General features: G+C 48.6%; 1 protein-coding gene across 1 annotated transcript in view; it reads right to left on the bottom strand.

Annotated features, from left to right (window-relative positions):
- Positions 1-345: 345 nt before the first annotated feature.
- LOC140403925 (casein kinase I) overlaps positions 346-26,298 on the bottom strand; it is a 39,376-nt gene continuing 13,423 nt past the window's right edge. Inside the window, exons 2-9 of the mRNA XM_072492173.1 lie at positions 24,684-24,832; positions 22,520-22,748; positions 21,997-22,167; positions 19,486-19,634; positions 17,133-17,325; positions 10,280-10,419; positions 7,668-7,730; positions 346-5,113 (exon numbers count right to left, since the gene is read on the bottom strand). Coding sequence (XP_072348274.1) covers positions 7,698-7,730; positions 10,280-10,419; positions 17,133-17,325; positions 19,486-19,634; positions 21,997-22,167; positions 22,520-22,748; positions 24,684-24,832 — 1,064 coding nt within the window. The 3' untranslated portion in view covers positions 346-5,113; positions 7,668-7,697. The remainder of the gene's footprint in view (positions 5,114-7,667; positions 7,731-10,279; positions 10,420-17,132; positions 17,326-19,485; positions 19,635-21,996; positions 22,168-22,519; positions 22,749-24,683; positions 24,833-26,298) is intronic.

The raw sequence follows: 26,298 nt of genomic DNA, 5'->3' as shown, positions 1-26,298 counted from the left end.
TGCTGCTCTCTTCTGCCTGCAGCCACAGGATTACAAATCACATCCAGCTTCCTGGTGGATAGCGATGGCTAGCAGTTGAAGGAGCTCCCCTTATAAAGGTACACCGACTGCTGTTTTCTCCAGGAACTCTGAAGGCGTCCATCCATCATCCCCGGTCTCTGCAAGGCAACCAGGAAACCTCAATATCTGTATGTTCTTCCCACCATGTAGAAATAGGTGGCAGACCCCAGCAGTTCCTTCTGCAGAGGAGAGGTCAATCTAGACACCTTCGAGTCGGCATTGGAGACATTCCAAGACCACGCCATTCAACCAAATCACCAACCAGAAACATAGACGTCGCTGTGATGTTTTTCCTCTCCCTTTTATTTATAAGTTTTAAAATGTACACAAATAACAACCATATTAAATTGCATTGTAAATAACGTTAAATAGTGTCAGGAATAGAGAACTGTACATTAGACATTGAGGCGGAATAGTCAAGAGAGCACATTTCTTTTTTTTTTTAAAAAAAGGGTGGTGGGGAGGGCAGTTCAAAGCATTGAACGTTTCAGCTAAGTTCACATTTAGATGGGCTTCCCTCGGGGGAGGAACAAACCACAATCCCCATTTAACACAGAACAGAAAAGCCTAGACATTATCGCTGGCAACACTAACGGTCAAGTCACAGGACATTCCCATTTGCTATTTTATTGCAAACATTTAATCTCCCCCCCCCCCAAAAATTTAACTCGCCTCTTCTCAAAGAGCAGTCCATACCATGTAAACATGTCAAGCATTCCTCCATTTAAAAATCGCTGAGTTTCTAGGTTTGTGGGGCCAGGGTGAAGTGCTACTCTGTCGCACCTCATACCAGGTCGTACAGGACACTGGAGGAGGAGCAATCACCACATGCTTCATACAGGCTAAAACTCGGGAGTGAAAGCAATTGAACTGAGCTGAAAGTCTAAGGCCGCTAATTGCTAAAATAGTCCCTTCCCCTGAATCTCGTCAATAGCCAAAAAACACACACACACGCACGCACACACACATACATTCATAAGATAGTGTGCAATAAATACAATATAGAACAGGGGGCCATGATGTGCCATCAATGCTTGCTGGGATGAAGGCTGGCACCCAACACCCACAGCACCAGCCTGGTGCCAAAACTCAGCGGTATAAACAGTAAAACAGCAGCAGCGGCTGCCGGCTTGGAAAGGAAGGTCCGCTTCTCAACGCCACTCGAATTAAGTTTTGACGATTCCAACAACCACAAAAACAGAGGACTCCCCCACCCCCAGTCTTTAGGATCACATGGTTGGCCAACAGCAAAGACAGCCCTGAGCTGACAAAGGCTCCGTTTAATTTCGGATCCCTTTTTGTCCAGGTTGGAGTTTGGATATAGTGCTCGGGGGGGGGGGGGGAAGAGAGAGAGAGAGAGAGAGAGAGAGAGAGAGAGAGAGAGAGAGAGAGAGAGAGAGAGAGAGAGAGAGAGAGAGAAAGTGAAAGGGACAGCAGAGTTAAAAATTAACAGCATAAAAAGACACTGCACTACCCACAATCATCCCTGGAGCCTTGGTTGGATTAATACACTGCTCCTTCACAAAGGAGCAATAATGTACCAGAGACAGACAATCTAGTTCGTAGTCCATTCTTCAGCAACTCCGTGGGGCGAAGAGACATTGCCGACTGCTTGATGCTGCCCTCCCCTCGTGCCCGCCCTTCTTTTTTTTAAAAAATTAAAACGTTGCACAAATTAAAACTATGTTACACTGTACTAAAGAAGCAACTGTTTTCACTTTACAATCAAAAAAAAAACTCGCTATTTACACAAGATACAAAAAAATCTCAAAGTTATTCATGAAATACCAATGTTAAAAAAAATCCATGGGAAAATAACTTAGGAATCGCGTGTATTAAATATAAAACCGAAAAAGGTCATCGGGGGGGGGGGGGGGGGGATTGGGGGAAGAAAGTTAGCATCGTTGCACGGTTAATATAGCTCCAAAAGAAAAACTAAGAGGGCGACATTCAGGTTTAAAATTTTTGCAACTTTTGTATTGGCTGTGTGTGTGTGGGGAGGAAGGGGCAGAGAATGTGGTCACCAGGTCCAAACCAGTGGGTAAGAATCTTGAAGAGAGGCACCTGGAACGGGGCGGTGAACCATTTTCTGCTTTGACGCAGTGGAGTTGGGACTCAGCCTTGCTTCCCCCCCCTCTTTCCTTCCCCTCCCGAATTAAGGGGCAATTTAGCACGGCCAATCTCCCTAGCCTGCATATCTTTGGGTTTGTGGGGGTGAGACCCACACAGACACTGGGAGAATGTGCAAACTCCACATGGAAGGGTCCTTGGTGCGGTGAGGCAGCAGTGCTAACCACAGCGCCACTGTGCTGTCTGAGTAGGTCGCTTTCAATGGACCCGTATTCTACGGGCAAGAATACGCCGCTACATTTTGAGTGAAGGGATAACGCCACTGCGACGGGCACGCAAAGCGCAAGGTCACCTAATGAAGTTGCTACTCTGGGGCAAAGAAATGGCCTTGTCCAAAATCGGTCATGCACGCGCTTAAGTTTGCAAATTAGGGAACGGTCGCGCACTCTGCTACACCCAAATATCTGACAACAGCCCCCCACTCCTCCCGAGAAGGGGGAAGAAAAGGGACACATAGAGGAGTTATTCACACATTTACTCCTGGACTGGAAAAATCCCCTCAGCAACAGCCTGGGTCTAGTTAATTTTTTTTTTTTTTTTTAAAGTAAACATTTCAGCGTGCCAAAGCTGACGAAAACGATTCTGCATTCTGGAATACAAGGTATTCTTTTTTTTTATGCTTTGGATCCTGCTGGAAGCAAATCAGGTCTTTTCGCAACCGCACCGCAAATGTTTGAAGGGCGAATAATTTTGGAACATGTTTCTTCTTCCCCCCCCCCCCAATCCAGTCGTCCAATCCCCCCCCCCCCCCCCCCCCCCCCTTCACACGCCCACGTTTAGTACTCTCTGGGCAAAAACTAAAACTCATCACAGAACACTTTTGGTCAGCCATGTGATCAAAGCAGCAACACCTTCTGGGCATTGTTAAGGAAGGTGAAAACCTATCTCAAAAAAAAAAAAAAGAGGGGCAATACCACTGATTGTGCTAAAAAGTACAAGATCCGAGAGGAGGCCCATCTATGTGTTGAGCAATTTGGCACCAGACGCAGAGCACCAAGTGGAAACCCAAGCAGTTGGCACTGCGTTTGCAGTTCCTCCGCCAATGCATCCCCTCCAAAATCTCATTCAAACGTAATGGCAGCCAATGTGCCATTGTCCCATTTCCCTAACCCATGCTTTCCATTACCAGGTGTGACCACTTTACTTGCGCAGGTAGCAGGACTCCCTCTGGATTTGCCTCAGCCACGGTTGTTGGCAGACTGGGATTACAGGTGGTGATTTGGCAGCCCAAAAGATTAGGTTTTAAAAAATATATATATATGTATAAATTTGGACTGGCTCACGACGGAGCGGTCTTCTGGGTCTTTGGCTTCTCCCCAGTCGTCTTGAACATCGTGCACTTCAGAACTACCGGGTCACAAGGTTCTGCGCCCGCGTTCAGATCATTCCCAGGGCGGCTGAGCAGAGCTGCCGGAACGCGGCGTCAAGGCCCATGTCTACCCTGGCGTCTCGGAGGAAGGGGCAGTCAAGGAAATGACTCGGGGGTGCTCGCAACCGGCAACGAAAATAAAAATCAGACTGGCTCTTTAAAAAAAAAAAAAACACACAAAACTTAATATGGAGTGCTGGTTTGGCAAAAAGTCCTTAAACTGTAGATCACTGGGTGAGAGTGGCAAATGGGGATGCGGCGCTGAAATGTTACACCCTGGATTAAAAACCTTCGTCCAGATTTCCCTGCCCCCCCCCCCCGACCCCCCAGAAATATTTCTTTCTTTTTTTAAGGAAACACAATCAACCAAACACAATAAAGCTTTTAAAACAAAACCCTACAAAATAAATATATACATTCTTCAGAAATTAGCAGCCAAGGTGCTTCCAATGCCACTGGTATTGTCAACACTATATATACTGTAATACATACACTTGTAATATATATATATAGTTGACACAATGGGACAAGTTCTGATTGGACACACTCCTTGAATGAGTGTTTGCCGTGGGATTTCCCCATTCCCTTCCCACGAATAGTGCCTCCATTAAAAATTTTGTCGCTCGTTTTTTGTAAAATATTTGCAAGAGTTACCCATTTAAAACATGAAAGTCCAGCCACCCCGGATACACAGAAAAGGCTAGGAAGTTATTTTACCTACAGGGGGTCAGAATACTGAGATGAGTTTTTTCTTTTTTGGGGGGGGCGGGGCGTGGGAGAGCAAAAACGTAGATGGTCCCCAAATACGGACACTTTTATTTACAGGAATCGTGGTGATGTCACCAAAAGCTGGAGGGCGATTCCGGAACCATTCGCCGCACTGGGAACGCCGCCATCAATCGCAGGCCAGGGGTGCCGAAGGCCTCAAGAAATTCAAGCGGGCAGGGACTTCCCCATTTTGCGTTTTTTTTTTAAAGAACATAAAGTATAACCGGGACAGAGACTAGTACATGTCCTCAAAAGGAGCTTGTCAAAACCATTTTTAATTATTTGCTTCCTCTCTCCTTTCGCCTCCGAGCATCAACTGCGCTGCGGGAGATGAGCACACACCGAGATTGGGGGGGTGGGGGGGGTAACGTTAACATTTGAAAGGGGGGGGGGGGCGTTTGAAAGAAGGGGGGGAAACAGACGGCTAATTTATAATTGACTGTATGGCAAGTTCGAATGAAGTCCTTGACTATTTGAGGGTGGCACGCAGAACATCTTTGGGGAGGGGGAGGAGGGGGCAAAATTAAATTCGGGTTTTCTTCCAAGAAAAGAAAGCATCCAAACGGGCGGGTTCGGAAGAAAGTATATAATAAATCTGAGGTGATTGACACAAGATCATTGTAAGCGTGCTCAGAGTGGAATGGAGGCCTTGCGTCCTCTATTCTCGCACAAATAAAATAGTGGGTGAGTATGAGCCCTGTTCTGATATCCTCCCTGAAGGCTCCATCGCAGTGGTCAACGTTGGAGAAAATCGGCCCATCCTTGGCAAAAAATCAGCGAAGGAATCTAGAGGTCGGTGGAGGGAAAAGAAAGTTCAATGTTATTAAAAGCATTATCCCGCAGCAACTGGGAATGTGCCGCGCAGAGCTGGGGAATGAACAGGCCACAGAACAAGCAACATGTTCCTTGAAGACGTGCACATGAATCGATCTTGGGGAGACTGCGCGATGCTGCGCAAAGCAAATACGAGTTGGAGGGAACACAAGATCGCCGCGAAGCTATCTCCTTTGACCCATCAACCTTGCTGCAGCATGTTTCCTAGGGAACTTGGTGCCCACCCAACTGACCAATCGGGGGTCTCAATTTGGACAGCTTGGAATCTGCTTAAACCTCACCGGCACTGGATTGGAGATGGACGCTGTCCCAAACCAGGGGCTTCCCATTGGAGGGCGATTCACTGGCTATTGTTAGTGGGAATTTAAACCCCTTCCCTCAAGCCCGGTTCCAATCAGGAATTACAACATATCTGTAACTGGCCAGTCTTTTGGGATTTCCAAGTGGAAACCCAATATTCGGTTTCCAATCAGGGCCTGGAGACCCCCTATTGGAGGCATGGGCAAGGAGGACTGCATTTACCTTCCAGCACTGGAGGCTCTTTGGAGCAGCAACATTACGGAGAGAGCACCTCTCTAAGTATTGGACAAATGCCCACCGTTACTTCATGATGCGAGCCGAGACCTTAATTCTCTACAGTGCAGAAAAGCAGCAGCAAGGTGAAAGAGATTGCCAATGTCCCCAAGGGGGGAAGGCCCACTGCCACTCTCTTTGGAGCCTTGCTTGCACTGCCCAAGATCACATAAGAATGATGTGGAAGATTTGGGCAGAGTTTGTCCCATTTCCCCCCCACCCCAGTCAAACAGTGCCGGCAACACACACAGGCTCAATAACCGTCACTGAGACACCGAAGCCAGAACTCATATTTTTGCAAAGAATCCGCACCGAGGAGGCCAGAGGAAAAGCCCTCCGATCAAACAGACTAAAGGTCATGGTCTGCATTATGACGCTGCAGCCTGATTAATCGAGTGGTGCGCTCACTCACTCCAGCACCGAGGGGGGAAAGAGGAGCTTCTCAAGCTAACAGTCAATTCTAAATATGGGGTAGCGAATTTCACACGGCCACCTCTGACAAAACTAACATACAATTTGGCCCACATTGAAGACAGCCATGGGGTTGCGAAACATACCACAAACCAGCGCCAGGCGGTTAGAAGTTTGCAACTCAGCGCACAACTGAAGCTAGATTGTCAGTATTAAACTGGAGATTGGCAAACTTCTGCTAACCAAAGATAGATCTCAAGAGTGCAAGGAGTCAGGTCACAGATCAGCCCCGATCTCACTGAATCTCACCCAAATAGCAGAACAGGTTGCGAGGGACAAAGTGCTCCTGTTCCTACGACAGGAAGTCCTCACTGACCCGAAGCTGACAAGTGGACATCAATAACCAGAGGAAGTACATAGAACAGTAGAGCACAGTACAGGCCCTTCGGCCCACGATGTTGTGGCCGACCATTTATCCTAATCTAAGATCAACCTAATCTACACCCCTTCAATTTACTGCTGTCCATGTGCCTGTCTAAGAGTCGCTTAAATGTCCCTAATGACTCTGACTCCCCCACCTCCGCTGGCAGTGGCATTCCACACACCCACCACTCTGTGTAAAGAACCTACCTCTGACATCTCCCCTATACCTTCCTCCAATCACCTTAAAATTATGTCCCCGCTCGTGACAGCCATTTCCACCCTGGGGAAAAGTCTCTGGCTATCCACTCTATCCATGCCTCTCATCACCTTGTACACTTCTATCAAGTCACCTCTCTTCCTGCTTTTTTTTTGTTTAAATTTAGTGTACCCAATTAATTTTTTCCAATTAAGGGGCAACTTAGCGTGTTCAATCCATCTACCTTGCACATCTTTGGGTTGTGGGGGTGAAACCCACGCAAACACGAGCAGAATGTACAAACTCCACACGCACAGTGACCCAGAGTCGGGATCGAACTTGGAACCTCGGCTCCGTGAGGCAACAGGGGCTAACCCACTGAGCTGCCCCCTCTCTTCCTTCTTTGCTCCAGTGAGAAGGACCCTAGCTCCCTCAACCTTTCTTCATAAGACATGCCCTCTAGTCCAGGCAGCATGCTGGTAAATCTCCTCTGCACCCTCATCCTTCCTATAATGAGGCGACCAGAACTTATGCTTCATTAGTCACTTATTAAGTACCTATGGTTACACATCTGGGAGATTTCAGATGTGCACAGGACATAAAAGATTGGACTTAAACCTTCCGGAGTGCGCAGCTTATTAGCAGCAGTGTCAGTTGAAATTTATATTTAACGCCACAGTCTGCAACTTGCACCTTGCGAGTCTGCAACACAGAAACAGGCCATTCTGTCCACCGCTCCATGTGTGTATGTATGTTTTTGGCATAAACTTTCTCCTCCCTTCTCCTGCATGCGTATCTAGTCCCCTCATTAACAAATATGAGCAGAAATGCAGGCAGACAGCACGCACGCACACGAGCGCCACACACACACACACACACACACGAAACTGAGTTGCCACTTACCAAACCACCTGCTGATCGAGGGGACACTAGTCACTTTGCCAGATGTTCAAAGGGCATGCTGGTCTGTAAAGAGAATGTTTACAGTGAGATTAAGGCTGGAATAAATCACCCTAAAAAAAGACATGCATAAACCCTAGCAATCGATGGTAAAGTACACAAAAACAGCCATTTTCAATTTCCAATCAATTCATTAGCTGGAAACAAAACAATGTTATATTAGCGAGGCAGGCCACCGGACCCTCTATGCCCCAACACCACCACCACCATCCACCACGAGCTTGGCATCTGGCTCTCCTGCAGTTAAAAGCCCACTTTCTGCTGATCACAGCCAGGAGGGCCAAAGAGTGCTGACCACCGTCCCCAGGGATGGGCGAAGGGACAGGTGGGAAAAACAAGTTGGGGTTTCTACTCCCGGTTACCATCCAACGAACCGTGCCTGAGAGTATGCACCCGTTGTGGTGCCAGACAGGGAAAGAATCAGTCTCAGCCGTATGCCTGGTTAGAGAGGAGGAGGCTGGGCAGTCGGCTGAAGATACAGAGGGGTGCTGATCACCATCCACTGGACCACAAGTTCATGCCGATATAAGCAAAAATGCACACTTTTCATTTGGGGGAAACTTGGGTTTGATTAAATAGGGAGAGGTGGGTGCGTGCGCACGTAATACATGCGAGAGCCTGTAAGTGAGGTTAGTCATGATCAGAGTACTGCTGCCTTTGTGGGGTTGCAACAACTCTGGGATGCACCAGCAGAGGGCCTCAAGGAGCTGTGTGACTATCAGCCTCCCCCAGCTGCAGCACTTCAATGAACTGCACAGCTCTCCGGGATTGACAATACACGCAGTTATAAAACAGATCAGGCCAATTCACATTCTGTCCTGAACGCAAAACAAAAGCAAAAAAAAAAACACAACCAGCTGGAGGGCAAATGACCAACTTGTGACTGCAGCAAAGTACTCGGAAATCCTCAGCTGGTCAAGTAGCATCTGTGGGATTCAGAACGTGCGCACACCCGGCGAATCTCTAGCCGCCTTGCGCACCTCACGCGAGTGCTGAATGGAGTGTGATGCTCCCCACCCCCACCCCTTGACGCAATCTGATTCACTCCCTCTCTGGATGTGAACCAGCTAAGCGTAATTAAAGAAACCTTCAAATACTTTTGGTGATTTGGCCCCAGCTCCCGGCATCCCTCCTTCCCCAGATGTGATGGCCACGCCCCAGGGCGGGGGGGGGGGGGTCAGAGGTCATTGGAGCCCCCAGGCGGTTGGGGACATGGCAAGTGCCGCTCATCTGGGGTGGGGAGCTGATACCAGTGATGGGGGAAGAGGGGCCTGATGCCGGCAATGTTGGGGGGGGGGGGGGGGGGGGGGGGGGCTTTACTGTCACTGTGCTGGGGCACCCTTTCTCGTCAGTTCTGCTGGCGGGTCATTAATCTGTAACATTAACTCTGCTTTGCTCTCTGCGGAGGTTGCCTGCCCTGTTTTGTATTTTCTGCTTTTAATTATCAACCTGTCACCCTCTCTCCGCCAGGCTTGACAAAACTACTTTTATGCCAAGATATTCGCTTCCCACCAGAGAAAAAGTGAGCAAGCGACAATTAGCCACAGGCGAGGGAGGAAGGCTTTTTGAGTTAACACGGCCATTCTTTGCCAGACAGAATCAAACCGGGCAAGGCAGCGATGGCTTCTGCAGCAATCTTCCACACTTAAAACCACGAGCACCGCCACCAGAGGGCAGCAAGCACCAATGGCACAGCAGACCAGCAGAAGCTGAAGACGACAATTGTAAAACAATTAAAATTATTGAAAGCAACTCAAAGATACTCCGGTGGTGGCGGCGTTACAAGTTCATTCAGGGAGTCGCGAGTTTCTGTGGCAGCATCCTACTCTTTTCCAAGCACGTCGCAGTCGGGAGCTACGGATAGTAATCACATGGCAGACCAGGAATCTCTCCCGGTCTTTACCGCCTGCCAGCGGCGTGCGTTGGGAGGGTTTGCAGGTTGGTGCTCAAAAACCTGTTGGGCCGCGTCACGTGTGACCATCAAAGCACTGGGGTGGGAGACACAGCCAGAGGTCCTGACTCAAGAGGCAAGGGGGTGCAACCCATTGCGACCTCCTCCCAGACAGTGCACCTACCAGCACAACTGCTTCAAGGCGCGAACGGTCATGATGAGTATAGACATTTCCAAACTAACGCGAAAGGCGGTGGCGATTCCAGGACTCTGCTTTGTTCATCGACTTCAGAGGAAAGTTAATAATCAATCGCATTTGTGGGGGACCGTACGCGTTAGACCACTTGACAGATGCAGCAGGATTCCTTCTTTTAAAAAGGGAATAAGGGCGCAAGTTGAGTTTTAAAACATCAACCTAACTTCACTGGTTCATTTCCAGATTTACAAGAATGTAAACCGAATTCAAATTGTGGCGGAATTCACGCTCAGTCCCTGCATTAGTCCAGGTCCCCTGCCCAGTAACACAATCACAACGCTACCCGTGCCAACACATGTGCCAGGTTCCCGTGCAATTTCCCCAATCTAGAGATCAAATTAAAACAGAAACCAACAGGGGGTCCTGGGAAAAACATCACGGTGACAAAGAACAGTGACAGCCCGGTACCTGTGATGCTGAAATGCGCGAGGCGTCTTGCCGCGCTGTGAGATCAGAGGAAGAAACGTTGGCGGGAGCACCTCGATGTAACCTCATGCTGACTTTGCGCTCCCGCTCGGCCCGAGAGATGGGTCTCGGTGAGGTATTTGCTGCAGAACAAGGGAGAGAAAAGGAAAACGGTTGAATTGCGTTTGTTGCCACATGGGAAAGAGTTTGGTTTTCCGTCTGCAATCAAGGCAACGTTTAAGAGGCAATGTGGTACTGGGATGTGCTGCTTGACTGCTTCAACATGGCCAGTAGCAAACCACTTTACAACAGTCGACACACCTTGGGTGACTTTTCAAAGCACAGGCAAGCGGAGCTCCTGCGCTCCTTGCAAAACTAAGTCGTCTACACCCGATTCTTTAAAACGTTTATTAACAAACTTCTTTGCAGGACTCCAGAAGATGAAGTTCTGCCTCACGACTATTTTACACACACCCCATTCAATATACTGGCCAAGTGGCCACATTTGTATTTTTAAAAAAAATCTTTGTCGCAAGTAGGCTTACATTAACACTGCAATGAAGTTACTGTGAAAAGCCCCTAGTCGCCACATTCCGGCGCCTGTTCGGGTACACGGAGGGAGAATTCAGAATGTCCAAATTTCCCAGCAACACGTCTTTCGGGGCTTGTGGGAGGAAACCGGAGCACCCGGAGGAAAGCCACGCAGACACAGGGAGAACGTGCAGACTCCGCACAGACAGTGACCCAAGCCGGGAATCGAACCTGGGACCGTGGTGCTGCGAAGCAACAGTGCTAACCACTGTGCTACCGTGCCACCCAGGTGCAATTCTCGACAGTGGGGGCATCAGGGATTGTGATGACAGTGTCCCATGAGGGTGGGGAAGCACGTTGATTTCTAACAAGAATCTAACAACTCACCCAAACACTTTTCCCCACTCCACAAATGATCAGTAGGTAGCCTTCATGATCAGATGGGGAGATGGCGGCGTGGTGGTAATGTCACTGAACTGGTAACCCAGACTAATGCTCTAGGGACACGGGTTCAAATCCCACCACGGCAGCTGGTGGAATTTAAATTCAATTAACACATCTGGAACATGAAGCTAGTCTCAGTGACCATTGTGACATCTGGTTCACTAATGTCCTTTAGGGAAGGAAATCTGCCGCCCTTACCCGGTCTGGCCTACCTGTGACACCAGCACTCCGTTCAAGGGCAATTAGGGATGGGGCAACAAATGCTGGACCAGCCAGTGACTTCCACATCCAGTGGGGAAAAAAGACAGGGAACCTTGGACAATTTCGCCCCTCCATAGATAGGAGCTATTGTTATGATGGCGGAGTTGAGATATTTGAGACAGGGGCCTGGATTTGAGACGAAACAACAGCAGGAAGTTACACAGTGTTTTTGCTGGAAGGCAGAACTTTTTAAAAAGCTGTAATTTTCACAGATAATATTTGGGATGGAGGGAGGAGAGAGAGAAACAGAGAGGTGTGTGCCACCTTTCACATTCTGGAGCTCTTCATAGTCAGTGACGTATGAAGGGTTGTCCCCGATATACAGACAAAAACAGCCAATTTCCACACAGCCAGGCCCCCACCAACAGCAGCCCTTTTGATGTATACAAGCCCGACTGTGGGGAACCTTTCCTGCCCTTTGAATAGTGGTGTGGGATCTTACTAATCGCACCTGAACCAGGAAGAGGGGTGGGTGGGGCCCCCCGCTCACGCTCAGCCATCACAAAGACCGCTCAGCGATCACTCAGCACAAGGAACATAGAGAAGGAGGCCATTCGGCCCATCGAGTCTGCACCGACCCACTTAAGCCCTCACTTCCACCCTATCCCCGCAACCCAATAACCCCATCTAACCTTTTTTGGTCACCAAGGGCAATTTATCACGGCCAATCCACCTAATCTGCACGTCTTTGGAGGAAACCGGTGCACCCCGAGGAAACCCATGCAGACACGGGGAGAACGTGTAGACTCCGCACAGTGACCCAGCGGGGAATCGAACCTGGGACCCTGGCGCTGTGAAGCCACAGTGCGATCCACTTGTGCTACCGTGCTGCCCCTCAAGGGCAGTGTCAATCTAGGTTGTGCATGGTCAAGGTTATAATCTTACAACCCAACATCTGTTGTCGGGAAATGACCAGGGTCTATAATGAAGGATAGAGTGACTGAACACCTTAAACATTTTCAGCTGATCAGAGAGAGTCAGCATGGTTTTGTAAAGGAGAAGTCATGCCTGACGAACCTGGTAGTTTTTATTTGAGAAGGGATGACCAGTGGTTAGGGACATAGACGGATGCTATTTATACAGACTTGTATCACAGAATAGTTACAGCACAGGAGGCGGCATTGGTCCCATCGTGTCCAGATGCAGGCTCTGTTCGAACAATTCACCTGGTACCACTCCTTACCTTCTCGGCATAGCCCTGCAATTTCTCTCTCTCAGATATTTCTCTTTTCAAAGCCACGATTGAACCTGCCTCCACCACAACTCAGGCAGTGCCCCGCGGATCCTAACCACTCGCTGTGTTAAAAGCCGTGTCGCCATTGCTTCTTCTGTCAATCACCTCTTCATCTCGATCCTTCCAGCAGTGGGAAGTGTTTCCACCCCCACCTACTCTACCCTCTATTTGCACTGTTGCGAGCAAATCTCCTCTCAACCATCGCTTCTCCAAGGAGAACAGTCCCAGCTTCACCAACCCATCGTCATAGCTGAAGCTCCAGATTCCCAGAAAACTACCTGGAGGCATTTGGTAAAGTCCTTAATTTTTAAAAAAGGCTTTAAGGAGGGTGAAGCTCTTGTACATTTGTAGGTGACGACAAGTTGCATCCCACAAGAAAGCAATCCTGGGAACTCAACTATTCACTGTATTTGTTAAAATCGACATTTCTCTACCATTGTCCACCTGCCCTGGAGGAGTGAAGCGAATTGGTTCCAATCATTGCCAGAGGATCATATTTATGAGCTGCTTCTTGCTCCCACCCACCAGCCTCTTCCACCCCCAACTGCCCAGGAACTATTCTTGACCGCCTTTCCCTTGCTCACCGACACACTGTCCCACAATGGGATCAACTGAAAATGCAACATGTGTCTCCACGGGAAGGCCGGGCGATACCCAACTTTACCTCACTTACCACCTCTTCCGCTCTTTTGCCAAATTATCAGGATCGCTTGGCTGACAGAAACCATGGAAAATAAGAGGCGGCCATTCGGCCCTTCGAGTCTGCTGCGCCATTATACTCGTGGTAGATAGGGGGCAGCACGGCGGTGCAGCGGTTAGCACTGTTGCCTCACGGCGCCGAGGACCCGGGTTCGATCCCGGCCCCGGGTCACTGTCCGTGTGGAGTTTTCACATTCTCCCCCGTGTCTGCGTGGGTCTCACCCCCACAACCCAAAGATGTGCAGCGTAGGTGAATTGGCCATGCTAAATTGCCCCCTTAATTAGAAAAAATGAATTGGGTACTCTAAATTAAAAATAAATCATGGCTGATCGTCCAACTCAGTAAACCCCCCCCCCCCCCCCCCCCAAACCAAACATCCTTTGATCACTTTCGCCCCTAGAGCTTTATCTAACTCCTTGAAAACATACAATGCTTTGGCCTCAACTGCTTTCTGTGGTAGCAAATTCCATAGGCTCACCACTCTCTGGGTGGAGAATTAAAAAAAAAAAATTATTCTTGATTGTCACAAGTAGGCTTACATTAACACTGCAATGAAGTTACTGTGAAAAACCTCTAGTCGCCATATTCCGGCGCTGTTTGGGTACACAGAGGGAGAATTCAGAATGTCCAAATTAACCTAATAGCATGTCTTTCGTGACTTGTGGGAGGAAACCTGGAGGCATCCGGAGGAAACCCACGCAGACACGGGGAGAACGTGCAGACTCCGCACAGACAGCGACTCAAACCGGGAATCGAACCCGGGACCCTGGCGGCTGTGAAGCAACAGCGCTAACCACTGTGCTACCAAGCCTCTCCACATCTCAGTCCCAAGTGGTTTATCCAATATCCTCAAACTGTGACCCTGGTTCTGGACAACCCCACCATAAGGAACATCCTTCCCGCATCTACCCCAGTCTAGCACTGTTAGAATTTTAAAGGTTATGATATATAATCCAAACTGAGTCAATTTCCTTTCACAGGTCTGTCCCGCCATCCCCAGGAATCAGTTTGGTAAACCTTCGCTTCACTCCCTCCAGGGCAAGAACATCTTCCTCGGATAAGGAGACTAAAACTTGAACTGGAGATCATTCAAAACACTGCTAACCTGTTCCCAATTGGCACAAGTCCCGTGCATCATCCCCTTGCTCATGGACCTAGATTAGTTGCTTAACCAGGAACCATATTTTAAAATTCAAATCCTTGGTTTTGACATCTCTCCTCTCCACTGGGCCTATTGCCCTCTCACATTTCATACTCTAATTCTGGTCTTGTTTCTAAACCGTTCCATCAACGGTGCCCGGGCCTTCAGCTGCCGAGGGCCTAAACTCTGGACCATTCCACCTCTCTCTTCTCCTTTTAAGAGATTGCGTAAAGCAAGGCCAAGCTTTCGGGCATCTTCGGCAATAGCTCACGCGGCTCAAGTCACGGGCTGCTGCATAACATCTGCGAAATGTTTTAACGACACTGTGGGTCGCTCTTTTTGCAGCTGGCAACAGCTGCAGATATCTCAAAAAGTGCCATTTAAATACCAATGGCTGCACAGGATGCGGCAGAGGCCAACATGTTCGGGTTTGCTGATGACACAGCCACAGGCTGCATCTTAAGTATAGGTGGAAGGATAAAATTGGAGACATTAATAGATTAACCGGAGATGCAAAACTGCAGCAGCTGGATTTTGATACCAGCAAACACAAGGTCACTTAACTCAGAAATAGGATAGAACAGGGCACTCTCGAAAGCAGCGAAAGGCTAGAAGCAATGGGGCCCGTAGGAATTCTGGGGTTCCTGTCCATCGATGGTTAAAACATCATGGGCAGGGACAAAGCTAAATGTTGGTCTTCTGAGTTCTGAGCACGAGAAAATCGCAGCCAGAAGTGATACTACAAGTACACAAAGCCCTGGTTAGACCACCCCTGGAGTATTAGCAGTTCTGAACACCATACATTAGCAGGAATATTTTGGTCTGGAGAGGAAGCACAGCGAAGATTTACCTGCATGACCCAAAAGCAAAATGCTTTTGCAGATGCAGGAAATCCAGAACAGAAAACAGTGGAAATGCTCAGCAGTGGGTGACGTGTGCAGAGTACATCCAGCATTTTTTATTTTTCTTTAAATCAGAATGATATCCGGACCCCAAAGGTTTAGTTTTGGGTGGCGCGGTGGCACAGTGATCAGCATTGCTGCCTCCCAGCGCCAGGGTTCAATTCCGGCCCCAGGTGACCATCAGTGCGGAGTTTGCACTTTCTCCAAGTGTCCGCATGGGTTTCCTCCCACAGTCCAAAGATGAGCAGTTTAGGTGGGGTTACAGGGATAGGGCGGGGGAGTGAGGCTTTCTTTCAGAGGGTTAGTGCAGACTCGATGGGCCGAATGGCCTCCTGCTGCACTGCAGAAGAAGTTCTATTCTATGCGATGTAAGAAAATATATAGTATATTTCTTATTTTGTTGTGGTATTATTTTAAAAAAACAGGTTCAAATATATACATACAGGCAGTGTGTCTGCCAAAGCTGTGATTGAGTGGCAACGGTGAGGTAATCATTGATTTTACCCATTTACCTTTTTACATAGATGACTAATGGAATATTGTTTATAGAAGAGAGGTTCCTTGGAGTGTAGATCATTTATGAAGGAGTAGTGTTTAATCCTAGTTAAGCAGGTCATGGGACATCTTAGGTGGGATACATATGATGCAATTAATTGGAAGAGACAGGCCTGCCTGTGGCTTTAGCAGTTTGCCACAGGATTGGATGGGAGTCTGACACGACAGATAGATTTTCATGCTGTTGCAGAAAGTGCCTCTCTCCAAAGGTCTGCATAGAGAAGAGCAAGTAACTGAATGCTAACTTTATTTATGAGTGGACTTTGAGCTGCATTGGGTTGCTTTGTTCGAATATGAGTGGCAGGTGTAGATGGCGAGCTAAATAAAAGGAAAAATCTAAGAAGTGTTCAACTGTTAACTGTAAAGTTATTTCTTTGGGTGTTATTCTGCGTAAAGTTGGTTCAAAACAAGATACCTATGGGCCAGAGTCATCACTACTCAGGTAAAATATCCTTTCTTCAGTTTTATAAATTGTTGAGGGTTTCTCGTCCGGTATACTAAAATTGGGATCTAGACTTGTATCCTAACACTAAGAGTGATTACACAAACTGCAAGTCGCATTTTCTGGAAATTAGAAGGTTACAGCATGGTTTGTTCAAAGATTTCAATAAAGTAAGGGGGACAGAAAGGGCTAAATAGAGGAAAAACTATTTCCACTGAGGATTCTAGGGTGGGACATGGCCCAACGGTTCAGGAGTCAACTTAGGAAGCACTTCTATACAGTGCACATTTGCTCACACTCTTCTACAAGTGGCAAATTACGTTGGGTCAATTGTTAATTTAAACCAGAGATAAAAGTTTTGTTAACTGAAAGGTAGTAAAAGATATTGGGCAAAAGCAAGTATCCAGAGTTAGGTCACAGATTAGTCATAACGGTTAACAGGTTTGAGGGGCTAAATAATTCTCCCCCGTCTCTAGACAGAGACAGGAGACTGAACCCACAATCTAAAAGATCTGCTGCAACAATGCTTTCAACCGAAACAAAAAATGAATCGGTGTTGAGATAAAGTAACCAATTGCTTAGGGTCTGAATGAATATCAAAATCAGCGAGCGGAAAAGGAGAGGGTGAGCGAAAGAGAATACTGACCAGATTGCTGTGCCCGAGATGCCTGGGTCGGCAGCACCGCATCTTGTCCGTTCCGTAGCCGGTTACCCACTGCCCCAGCCCCCGTTCCAGGCGGTAGGACTCGTGTTGCTGAACTGCGCGTCTGCACCACACGCTCTTCCCGTTCGTGCTCCCGACGCTCCCGTTCGCTTTCCTCTGGGGTCCGCCCTGCGCCCTGCAAATATCAGGAACAAAGATCACCAGCCGCATATTGAACGCCACCACAATTTATTTTGGGTGGGTGGGGGTCAGGGTGGAAAGAAGCAATGCACCAAAGAGACACAGACACACACAATATTAATATAAAAGGGCAAAGTAACAAGTGCTATGGGTAAAGAACAGGGGACAGCTAAATGTTCAGGGCTACGCTGCAAGGGGGGGGTTGACTGAGGTGTACAGGTTTGTCACCACGTGAAGGGAAAGCCATTTGGCAATACATCGCCACGAGGTGAATCAGCGAACCCTGTGAATCAGGCAAGGCAGAGCTGAAGAATCCTCTGCTGCAATTACTCAGAGCCATGTGACTTGCCAGCTTAACTAAAAATAAACAGGACAAATTGGTGGCTGGTGACCAACAGGGACGGGCTCCTCTTTGTTGGAGGCTCAGCTCCTTTTGGATCTCAATGTCCGCCCCCCCACCCCAGGTATAAAAGAGGACCGTAATCTTTTAAAGCACAGATATCTTTCCCATTTAAACATTTGTTGGGTTTTTTTTTTTAAAGTAAAAAAATTATAGCATTTTTGGACAGTAGCATCTCAAAACATAATTCTGTTAAAAGAAATGCTTACATTTACATAATGCTTTTCACAACCATGGAACATCCCAAGACACTCAACAGCTCAAAGGGACCTACAATGTGAAAATCACTAAATAATTGAAAAAAATTAATATCGTCACTCGCATTGACCAGGACACCGGAGAGAACTACAGTTCTTCAGGCTGGATTGGATTTGATTTATTGTCACGTGTACCGAGGTACAATGAAAAAGTATTGTTCTGCGTACAGATTGTTCGATACATGAAAAAACATAGGGCATGCATAAATATACAATGTAAATCATCATCATTCATAGAATTTACAGTGCAGAAGGAGGCCATTCAGCCCATCGAGTCTGCACCGGCCCTTGGAAAGAGCACCCTACCTAAGCCCATACCTCCACACTATCCCCATACCTCCACACTATCCCCACACCTCCACACTATCCCCACACCTCCACACTATCCCCACACCTCCACACTATCCCCACACCTCCACACTATCCCCACACCTCCACACTATCCCCACACCTCCACACTATCCCCACACCTCCACACTATCCCCACACCTCCACACTATCCCCACACCTCCACACTATCCCCACACCTCCACACTATCCCCACACCTCCACACTATCCCCACACCTCCACACTATCCCCACACCTCCACACTATCCCCACACCTCCACACTATCCCCACACCTCCACACTATCCCCACACCTCCACACTATCCCCACACCTCCACACTATCCCCACACCTCCACACTATCCCCACACCTCCACACTATCCCCACACCTCCACACTATCCCCACACCTCCACACTATCCCCACACCTCCACACTATCCCCACACCTCCACACTATCCCCACACCTCCACACTATCCCCACACCTCCACACTATCCCCACACCTCCACACTATCCCCGTAACCCCACCTAACCATTTTTGGACACCAAGGGTAATTTAGTGTGGCCAATCCACCTAGCCTGCACATCTTTGGACTGTGGGAGGAAACCCACGCAAACATGGGGAGAACGTGCAGACTCCGCCCAGACAGTGACCCAAGCCGGGAATCAAACCTGGGACCCTGGAGCTGTGAGGTAACTTGTGCTAATACATAGACACAGGCGGGTGAAGGACACAAGAGTGTTTATGGACCCCTGTTTTAAAGTCTGATTTGAAAAGGGGCACCTCAAACAGTCCAGCATACTCGGTACCTCACTGCAGTGAGGGCCTAGATTTTGGACTCTCTAGTCCTTGGAAGTAGGCCGTGAACCCACAACCTGAGGCAAGTGTGCAGCCTGAGCCACCGCACCTGCCAAGCAGGGAGATGCCCGGAGGTTGCGAGAGGTGCGGCGCAATTTCATGCTCTTCCTGGTGTGGCAACAGGGACTGCTGCAGCTCAGAAGCATCCGCCTTTGCACATGAATCGCTTCAAGGCGCCAGGAAAGGGCTGACAGCGCAATGTAAGGGCACGCTTTCCTTGCAGTTAAAATCCAAGGGAAACATTTCGGAAGTGGGAAAAAAAACGCATTTCCAGCACCAAAACGTACACGTGTAACACGCCTGACACTTACAAACTTCAGCATGTTCCAATCAAAAACGTAGTCGTACGAGAAGCCCTGTCTGTGGAACAAGTTCCTGAAAAGCTGGCGCAGGTACGAGTAATCGGGCTTGTCATCAAAACGTAAGGAGCGACAGAAGTTCAGGTAGGTAGAAAACTCAGCTAATAGGGGGAAGAGGAGGGGGAGAAAAAAAAAAGATTAGGATCACAGAAATATCGAAACAGACCGATCAGCTGAGAAATACTGGAAAGAACGGAGTGATAAAACGCCAGGCAGGAGGATCGGAAGCGATGACCAATCATCGATTGGGCAGGATGGGAGGAAGTGGGGGGAGGGGGGAAAGGGAGCGAGGGGTGTGCAGGGAAAGAAAATGCATAGACCTAGGCCACAACCAGCAAATATTCTTTCCCACCTCGTCCACAATCAATCGTACATCAGCTCAAAAGCCAAATGCTGCACAGAAGATGGAAGCGGGGGGCTATGCAAAGCTTCAGGGGGTTGGAAATATAGGAGCAGCACAAAAATCAGGATAGCTTTAAATTAGCAGCAAGAAACCACAGCTTCATTCACGATAAATCATGGAGAAGCAAATTTAGTCTTTTGCGGGACTTTCAACCCATTTTAATCTAGAGTAAAAGGGATACATTTGGGCAAAAGGCACTTAAAAAGTAATCTGAAAACATTATGCCAACGATAAGACCAAATGCTAAAACCACAAGAGGTTAAGTCCACCAGTATGCTTGCAAACAGGAGACTGCCCCTTAGAAAAGCGATGAGAAATCTAAAAGTTAAGGATCAATTTAGAAACTTGCCCCACAGAATCATCGCCTGCAATTTTATCCTAGCACTTGATGTTCATAGATATTTAGGGAAGAAACAATCACGACAGCAAGAAACACATACCTGTACTAATATATAGCTTCTACCTATGGCAGCCGAATGTATTACTATAGGTGAAGCCAGTCGGGTTACCATATTAGGACATTCAAAGACATTGGGTTATTTTGTATGGAAATAGGAGGGGTAAAAAAGGCATTGACCAGAGGATATGGTACATTGGTCAAGGGTTTCATGCCAGCTCAGCAACGGTTCTGCCAGGTTAGCGATAGCAACCGGGAATTATATGCAGCGGAGCTGCACAATTCCAAGACAGAATGAGGAGTTCCATTTGGCACTGCTGAGACAACATCACTTCACCATGCCTCGTCTTCAGCAGCATTACATCAGGTTAAAAATGACGGTGACTTCCCCAACAGCGCCCATTCAATTAACAAGCTACCAGACTCAAAGAAGGGGCGACATGGTAAATTTCCTGACAAGGTGTACCCGCCTGTCAAACAGCTCAGCAAGCCACTGTAAACCTAAACTGGCTTATTTCGGGGTCAGCGGCAAGGCAAGAGGAGAGCAGCCTGACGGAGGCATGGTTTGGAGGCGTGAATTAACACAGAGGAGCCTGTGGAGAAGTGCATTGGTGCCCCACTGTACACTTCCCTCGAGGAACATTAGTGTGCAAGCTCTCGCCCAAGGCACACATTTTATATACATATCGTTTGCTGCTGCACTAGGCTATATCAATTCCCCATGTATCGAGTCCAGAGCAATTAGCCCGGAGCAGCAACACATTCAGATTAAATGTATATTAAATGTCCGGCCAGCATGGTGGCACAGTGGTGAGCACTGCTGCCTCGTGGCTCCAGGGAGCCGGGTTCAATTCCAGCCTCGGGTGTACAGGTTAGACGGGGCTATGGGGATAAGGTGGGGTAGTGTGCAGAGGTGGGGGTGCTCTTTTGGAGGGCCGGTGCAAACTCAATGGGCCGAATGGCCTCCTTCCGCACTTGAGGGATTCTATGGATCCCTCCGCGGCCTGGAGCCTAGTGTACCAACATGGCTTCTCCATTCTTGGAATCAGTGTACAGGAGGCCATTCAGCCCATCGAGTCTGCACCGACTCCTGGAAAGAGCACCCTACGTACGCCCATGCCTCCACCATGACTCAGTAACCCCACCTAACCTTTTGGACACTAGAGGGGCAATTTAGCGTGGCCAATCCACCTAACCTGCACATCTTTGGGCTGTGGGAGGAAATCGGAGCACCCGGAGGAAATCCACGCAGACACGGGGAGGAAGTGCAACCTTCACAGTCACCCGAGGCCGGAATCGAACCCGGGTCCCTGGCGTCGAGGCAGCAGTGCTAACCGCTGTGCCACCGAAGGAAGGAAATACCAGGGCTCCATTTGCGATCGCTAAAGCCGTGCTGCGAAACCCAGTGACAGAACCAGGACACGGCCGGGTTCGACTGGTGATGCTTCTCATGACTGACGAGCCTCACCTGCACAGGGCAGCTACTTGGGCGTGGGACCGGAAGGGCACCTAGACTCGGAGCATCGCCGGGGTGGGACACACACACACACACACACACACGAGGGAACTCATCCGCACTGATCTCAAAATACCCGGCGGCCGCTGCAAAATTAGGAAACCCGTAGCAACCAGTTTAAAACAGGAAGTGGAGGGAGGCACTCACATGGATAGCTCTTGCACAGCACTTCGATTGGAGTCGACATCTTTTTCTCACTGATGCGCTCATACTTCTGCCGTTTTGTGGCTGCTTTGAGTCCCTGCCATGGCAACGAGCCCAAGTTAAAATACATCAGGACGTAACCCAGTGATTCCAGGTCATCACGGCGACTTTGCTCTGTGGAGATTTTTTTTTTCATTTAAAAAGTCAGGAGCCAAGATTTACTCGGAATAACTAGCAGTGACATTAAGGGATTACTCTCATAAATCTATTACTTCCAAATTCTGCACATCGAGCCTCTCTGCGGTACTTTCTCCTTGCGTTTACAGCATAAAACTTTGAACAAGACACGTCAGCCAATCAATCTGGCTCGCTGCCTCCTCGACTCCCTCCCTCGCCTACCCACCCTCACCCAAGATTATAATTTCCCCTTGCTAACTTTTCCTATCCGTTAATATCACCCGAACTCTGCAGCAGCCCCTTGTCCCACCAAATACGACATTGGGCCACGCCTAGGCTACTCGCTCACCAATGCCCAGATGAGTGTTGATGGAGGCATATCGTGCTGTGCCGGTCAGATTCTTGTTTTCCCGGTATGGGATATGTTGGTGAGTCCGTGCGTCGCGGTACTTCTTGGCCAGGCCAAAGTCAATGATGTAAACCAGGTTCCCCTTCTTGCCCAGGCCCATGAGGAAGTTGTCCGGCTTAACATCGCGGTGGATGAAATTTTTGGAATGAATGTACTCGATTCGACTGATCTGGGGGGGGGGGGGGGAAGAGAAACAATTAAGCCAAGTGTGCAAAAATCAGGGATTCAGTAATTTGCTCATTAAGGTTAATACATTAGCACACAAGGATTCGCCAAGCTGATCCTTACATTGGTTTTGCTTCTTGTGACAGACTTCCTTTTAAAAGGTTAATCACAGAGGTCCTGGCCCACTATTTACCAATGTTCCAGGCACTCAAATCTACACATTTCCTGCAGGCAGGCATGCTTCCTCATTACTACTTTCGGTTGGGCACTTAGACACCGATTCTGCAATTTCAGGTTTCAGAGTGGTTCCCCATTCAGCGTTCTTTTTAAAATGGGAGGGTTTTCGGTTATGCATTGTGGATAGCACAATTGCTGCACAGCTCCAGGGTCCCAGGTTTGATTCCGGCTTGGGTCACTGTCTGTGCCGAGTCTGCACATCCTCCCCATGTGTGCGTGGGTTTCCTCCGGGTGCTCCGGTTTCCTCCCACAGTCCAAAGAGGTGCAGGTTAGGTGGATTGGCCATGATAAATTGCCCTTAATGTCCAATATTGCCCTTAGTGTTGGGTGGGGTTACTGGGTTATGGGGATAGGGTGGAGGTGAGGACCTTGGGTAGGGTGCTCTTTCCAATAGCAGGTACAGACTCGATGGGCCAAATGGCCTCCTTCTGCACTGTAAATTCTATGAAATCTATGAAAGGTGGCGGTGTGCTCCACCACTTGTACTCCAGGGGAGGTGGAGGCATAGTGGTATTGTCACTGGACTAGTAATCCAGACACCCAGGGTAATGATCTGGGGGACCACGGCAGAGGGTGAAATTTGAATTCAATTTTTAAAATCTGGAATTAAAAGTTTTAATGATGACCATGCCAATTGTCGAAAAAACCCACTGGGTTCACTAATGTCCTTCAGGGAAGGAAATCTGCCATCCTTACCTGGTCTGGCTACACATGACTCTAGACCCGCAGCAATGACTCAATGAGGGTGTTTAGGGAGGGGCATCAAATGCAGGCCCCACTTCCCAAGAACAAATAAAATAAAGTATCAACTTTGCGTTGGGAATGCGTGAGCAACAGCAGCAGCAGCAACCTTGGGGGGGGGGGGGGGGTTGCCTGGGAGGGTGGATGAGCAAGAGATAACATGAAGGGTTGGGGAAACTGGCACGTACGGGCGAGGGCCAGTGTACAAAGCTGTGTAAATATATCATTTTGCCATGTATATATCTTGCTCTGCGCGATTTCTCGTTTTTTTTTGTTACCGGGGGGGGGTTATTGTTTGTAAGGGAGAAAAATTGTTTAAAAACTTTCATAAATATATATATTTTTTTTTTAAAAAAGGGAATGCGTGAGGCAACATGAAACTAGAAACTTTAGCAATAGGCAGGGGTGGGAGGCGGAGCCGAGGGGGTAGCAAGTGGGGGGGGGCAGGAGAAATTGAAAGAATAAACAGGGGGAGTGAAGAGACAAAAAAAAAAGGAGAGGAGAGAAGAGGGTATTCTACAGCTTAGGGCCTCAACAAATGGAAGGAGGTATGGCTGTCAAAAGTGGGTGGATTGAAATCAGGAGGAACACAGATCTCAGAAGGCGGCAGATGTGGGTCTGGGCGAGGGGAGGACAAGGCATCCATGGTTGACGGGGGAAGTCAAGGACATAGAAAAATAGCACAGCCATGATTGAATGGGGGGGGGGGCAGACACGATGGGCCGAGCGGCCTAGTTCTGCTCCTATGTCTTATGGTCTTACATATAGGGATTAAATACAGGATGAGATTTGTAGAAGAGGCACTGTAAGATGAGGCGCAGGAGGGGGCGGGGTCAATGATGACAAGCAAACAGGACAGACATCAGGATGGTGCCAGCAGTTACAGCACATGCTACCCCTCCCCATTTTCCAGACGCGTTGCTCAAATTTAGCCACACATTAAAACTCGGAAAATCCGTACCATCTGGTCTGCAAGGAGGAGCACGGTCTTCAGACTGAACTTGCGGGAACAGAAGTTGAAAAGGTCTTCGAGACTGGGACCCAGCAGCTCCATCACCATCACGTTGTAGTCCCCCTCTGCGCCACACCATTTAATCGAGGGAATCCCAACTGCAGGAGGCAGAATCAAAAGCCAGGTTACCAAGGGGCACACGCTACATTCTGCAAAGTGAGCAGCAAGTTAAAAAGGACAGGAAGAAAAATACACGCGCATTCGTTGGAGCTGCACAATTGGCTTTGCTGCTGCAAACAAGACTTGGCTGCTACTTCAGCCACGACCAACTTCCTAACAGTGTAGCGCGCACCTATAATCCAGTTTGAAAGCCAGGCAATGGACTTGGGTTACGAGAACAAAGGGAGACGAAGGCGTTATGAATGTACGTGGAAAATCCACACCAGCAACCCGGTTGAAATCGGAATTCAGTGCTGCACACATTCATGCGCACAAACTCTCCAGTTCAGAATGATGTAATGGTGCCAGCTGGTCTGCTGCAGCAGGATTTCAGCAACATCTTAAAAAAATAAAACACACGCATATATCACGAGAGGCCATGTGCCCGGGCATGCGAGGCTTTGAACAGGAAATGACATGCTCAACTATTTGAATCTGGAAACCTTCAGGTGTCGAGACAGCACTTTGGAGGAAAGCTCGCCACTTTTATTGCCCACTGATGAATTATTTTTTCAAACACACACACACACACACACACACACACACACACACACACACTTTTTTTTTTATTAAGGCATTTATGATTTTATAACAAGATACACTTGCAAATGTAAACATAATTCAGTACATAACACCCCCCTCAACCAACAACCACACCCAGCCAACATGGCTTATACACACAATTTCCAAGTCCCTCCATCTCCTCTCGCTGATCCTGCCTAAACTAATTCCCCCCTACCCCCCTCATTCTCTAACCGCCCCCCCCCCCTTATTGCATCTGCTAACAGTTTTGTTTTCCCCCGAAGTCGATAAACGGCTGCCACCTCCGAACGAATCCTAACATTGATCCTCTCAGGGCGAACTTAATTTTCTCAAGCCTGAGAAACCCGGCCATGTCGCTAACCCATACCCCTGATTCGGGGGCTCAGAGTCCCTCCACGATAATAGGATCTGTCTCTGGGCTACCAAGAAAGCAAAGGCCAAAATGTCAGCGCCTCTCGCCCCCTGGACTCCCGGGTCTTCCGACACTCCAAAGATCGCCACCTCTGGTCTTGGCGCCACCCTCGTTTTTAGCACATTGGACATGACATCCGCAAATCCCCGCCAGAATCCCCCAAGCTTCGGACATGCCCAAAACACGTGGACATGATTTGCAGGTCCCCCCACACACCTCATCCACCCGACAGATCTCTGACACTCCAAATATCGCCACCTCTGGACTCGGGGCCACCCAGTACCTCTAAGCCATTCCCTGAAGTACTCTATCCCCACCTGTCGCCACCCCGGAACCTGGCGTACAAATCGCCGGCACAAACCTATGATTGTCACATATCATCACCCATAGCGTCATGGCCTCCTACCCAAAGTGTTGCCTGCACCTCCTACCCAAAGTGTTGCCTGCACT

Source organism: Scyliorhinus torazame, chromosome 29 (genome assembly GCF_047496885.1).
Source record: "Scyliorhinus torazame isolate Kashiwa2021f chromosome 29, sScyTor2.1, whole genome shotgun sequence".
Lineage (NCBI taxonomy): Eukaryota > Metazoa > Chordata > Chondrichthyes > Carcharhiniformes > Scyliorhinidae > Scyliorhinus > Scyliorhinus torazame.
The sequence above is the reverse complement of the archived record's forward strand: the minus strand, read 5'-3'. Positions and strand labels throughout refer to the sequence as shown.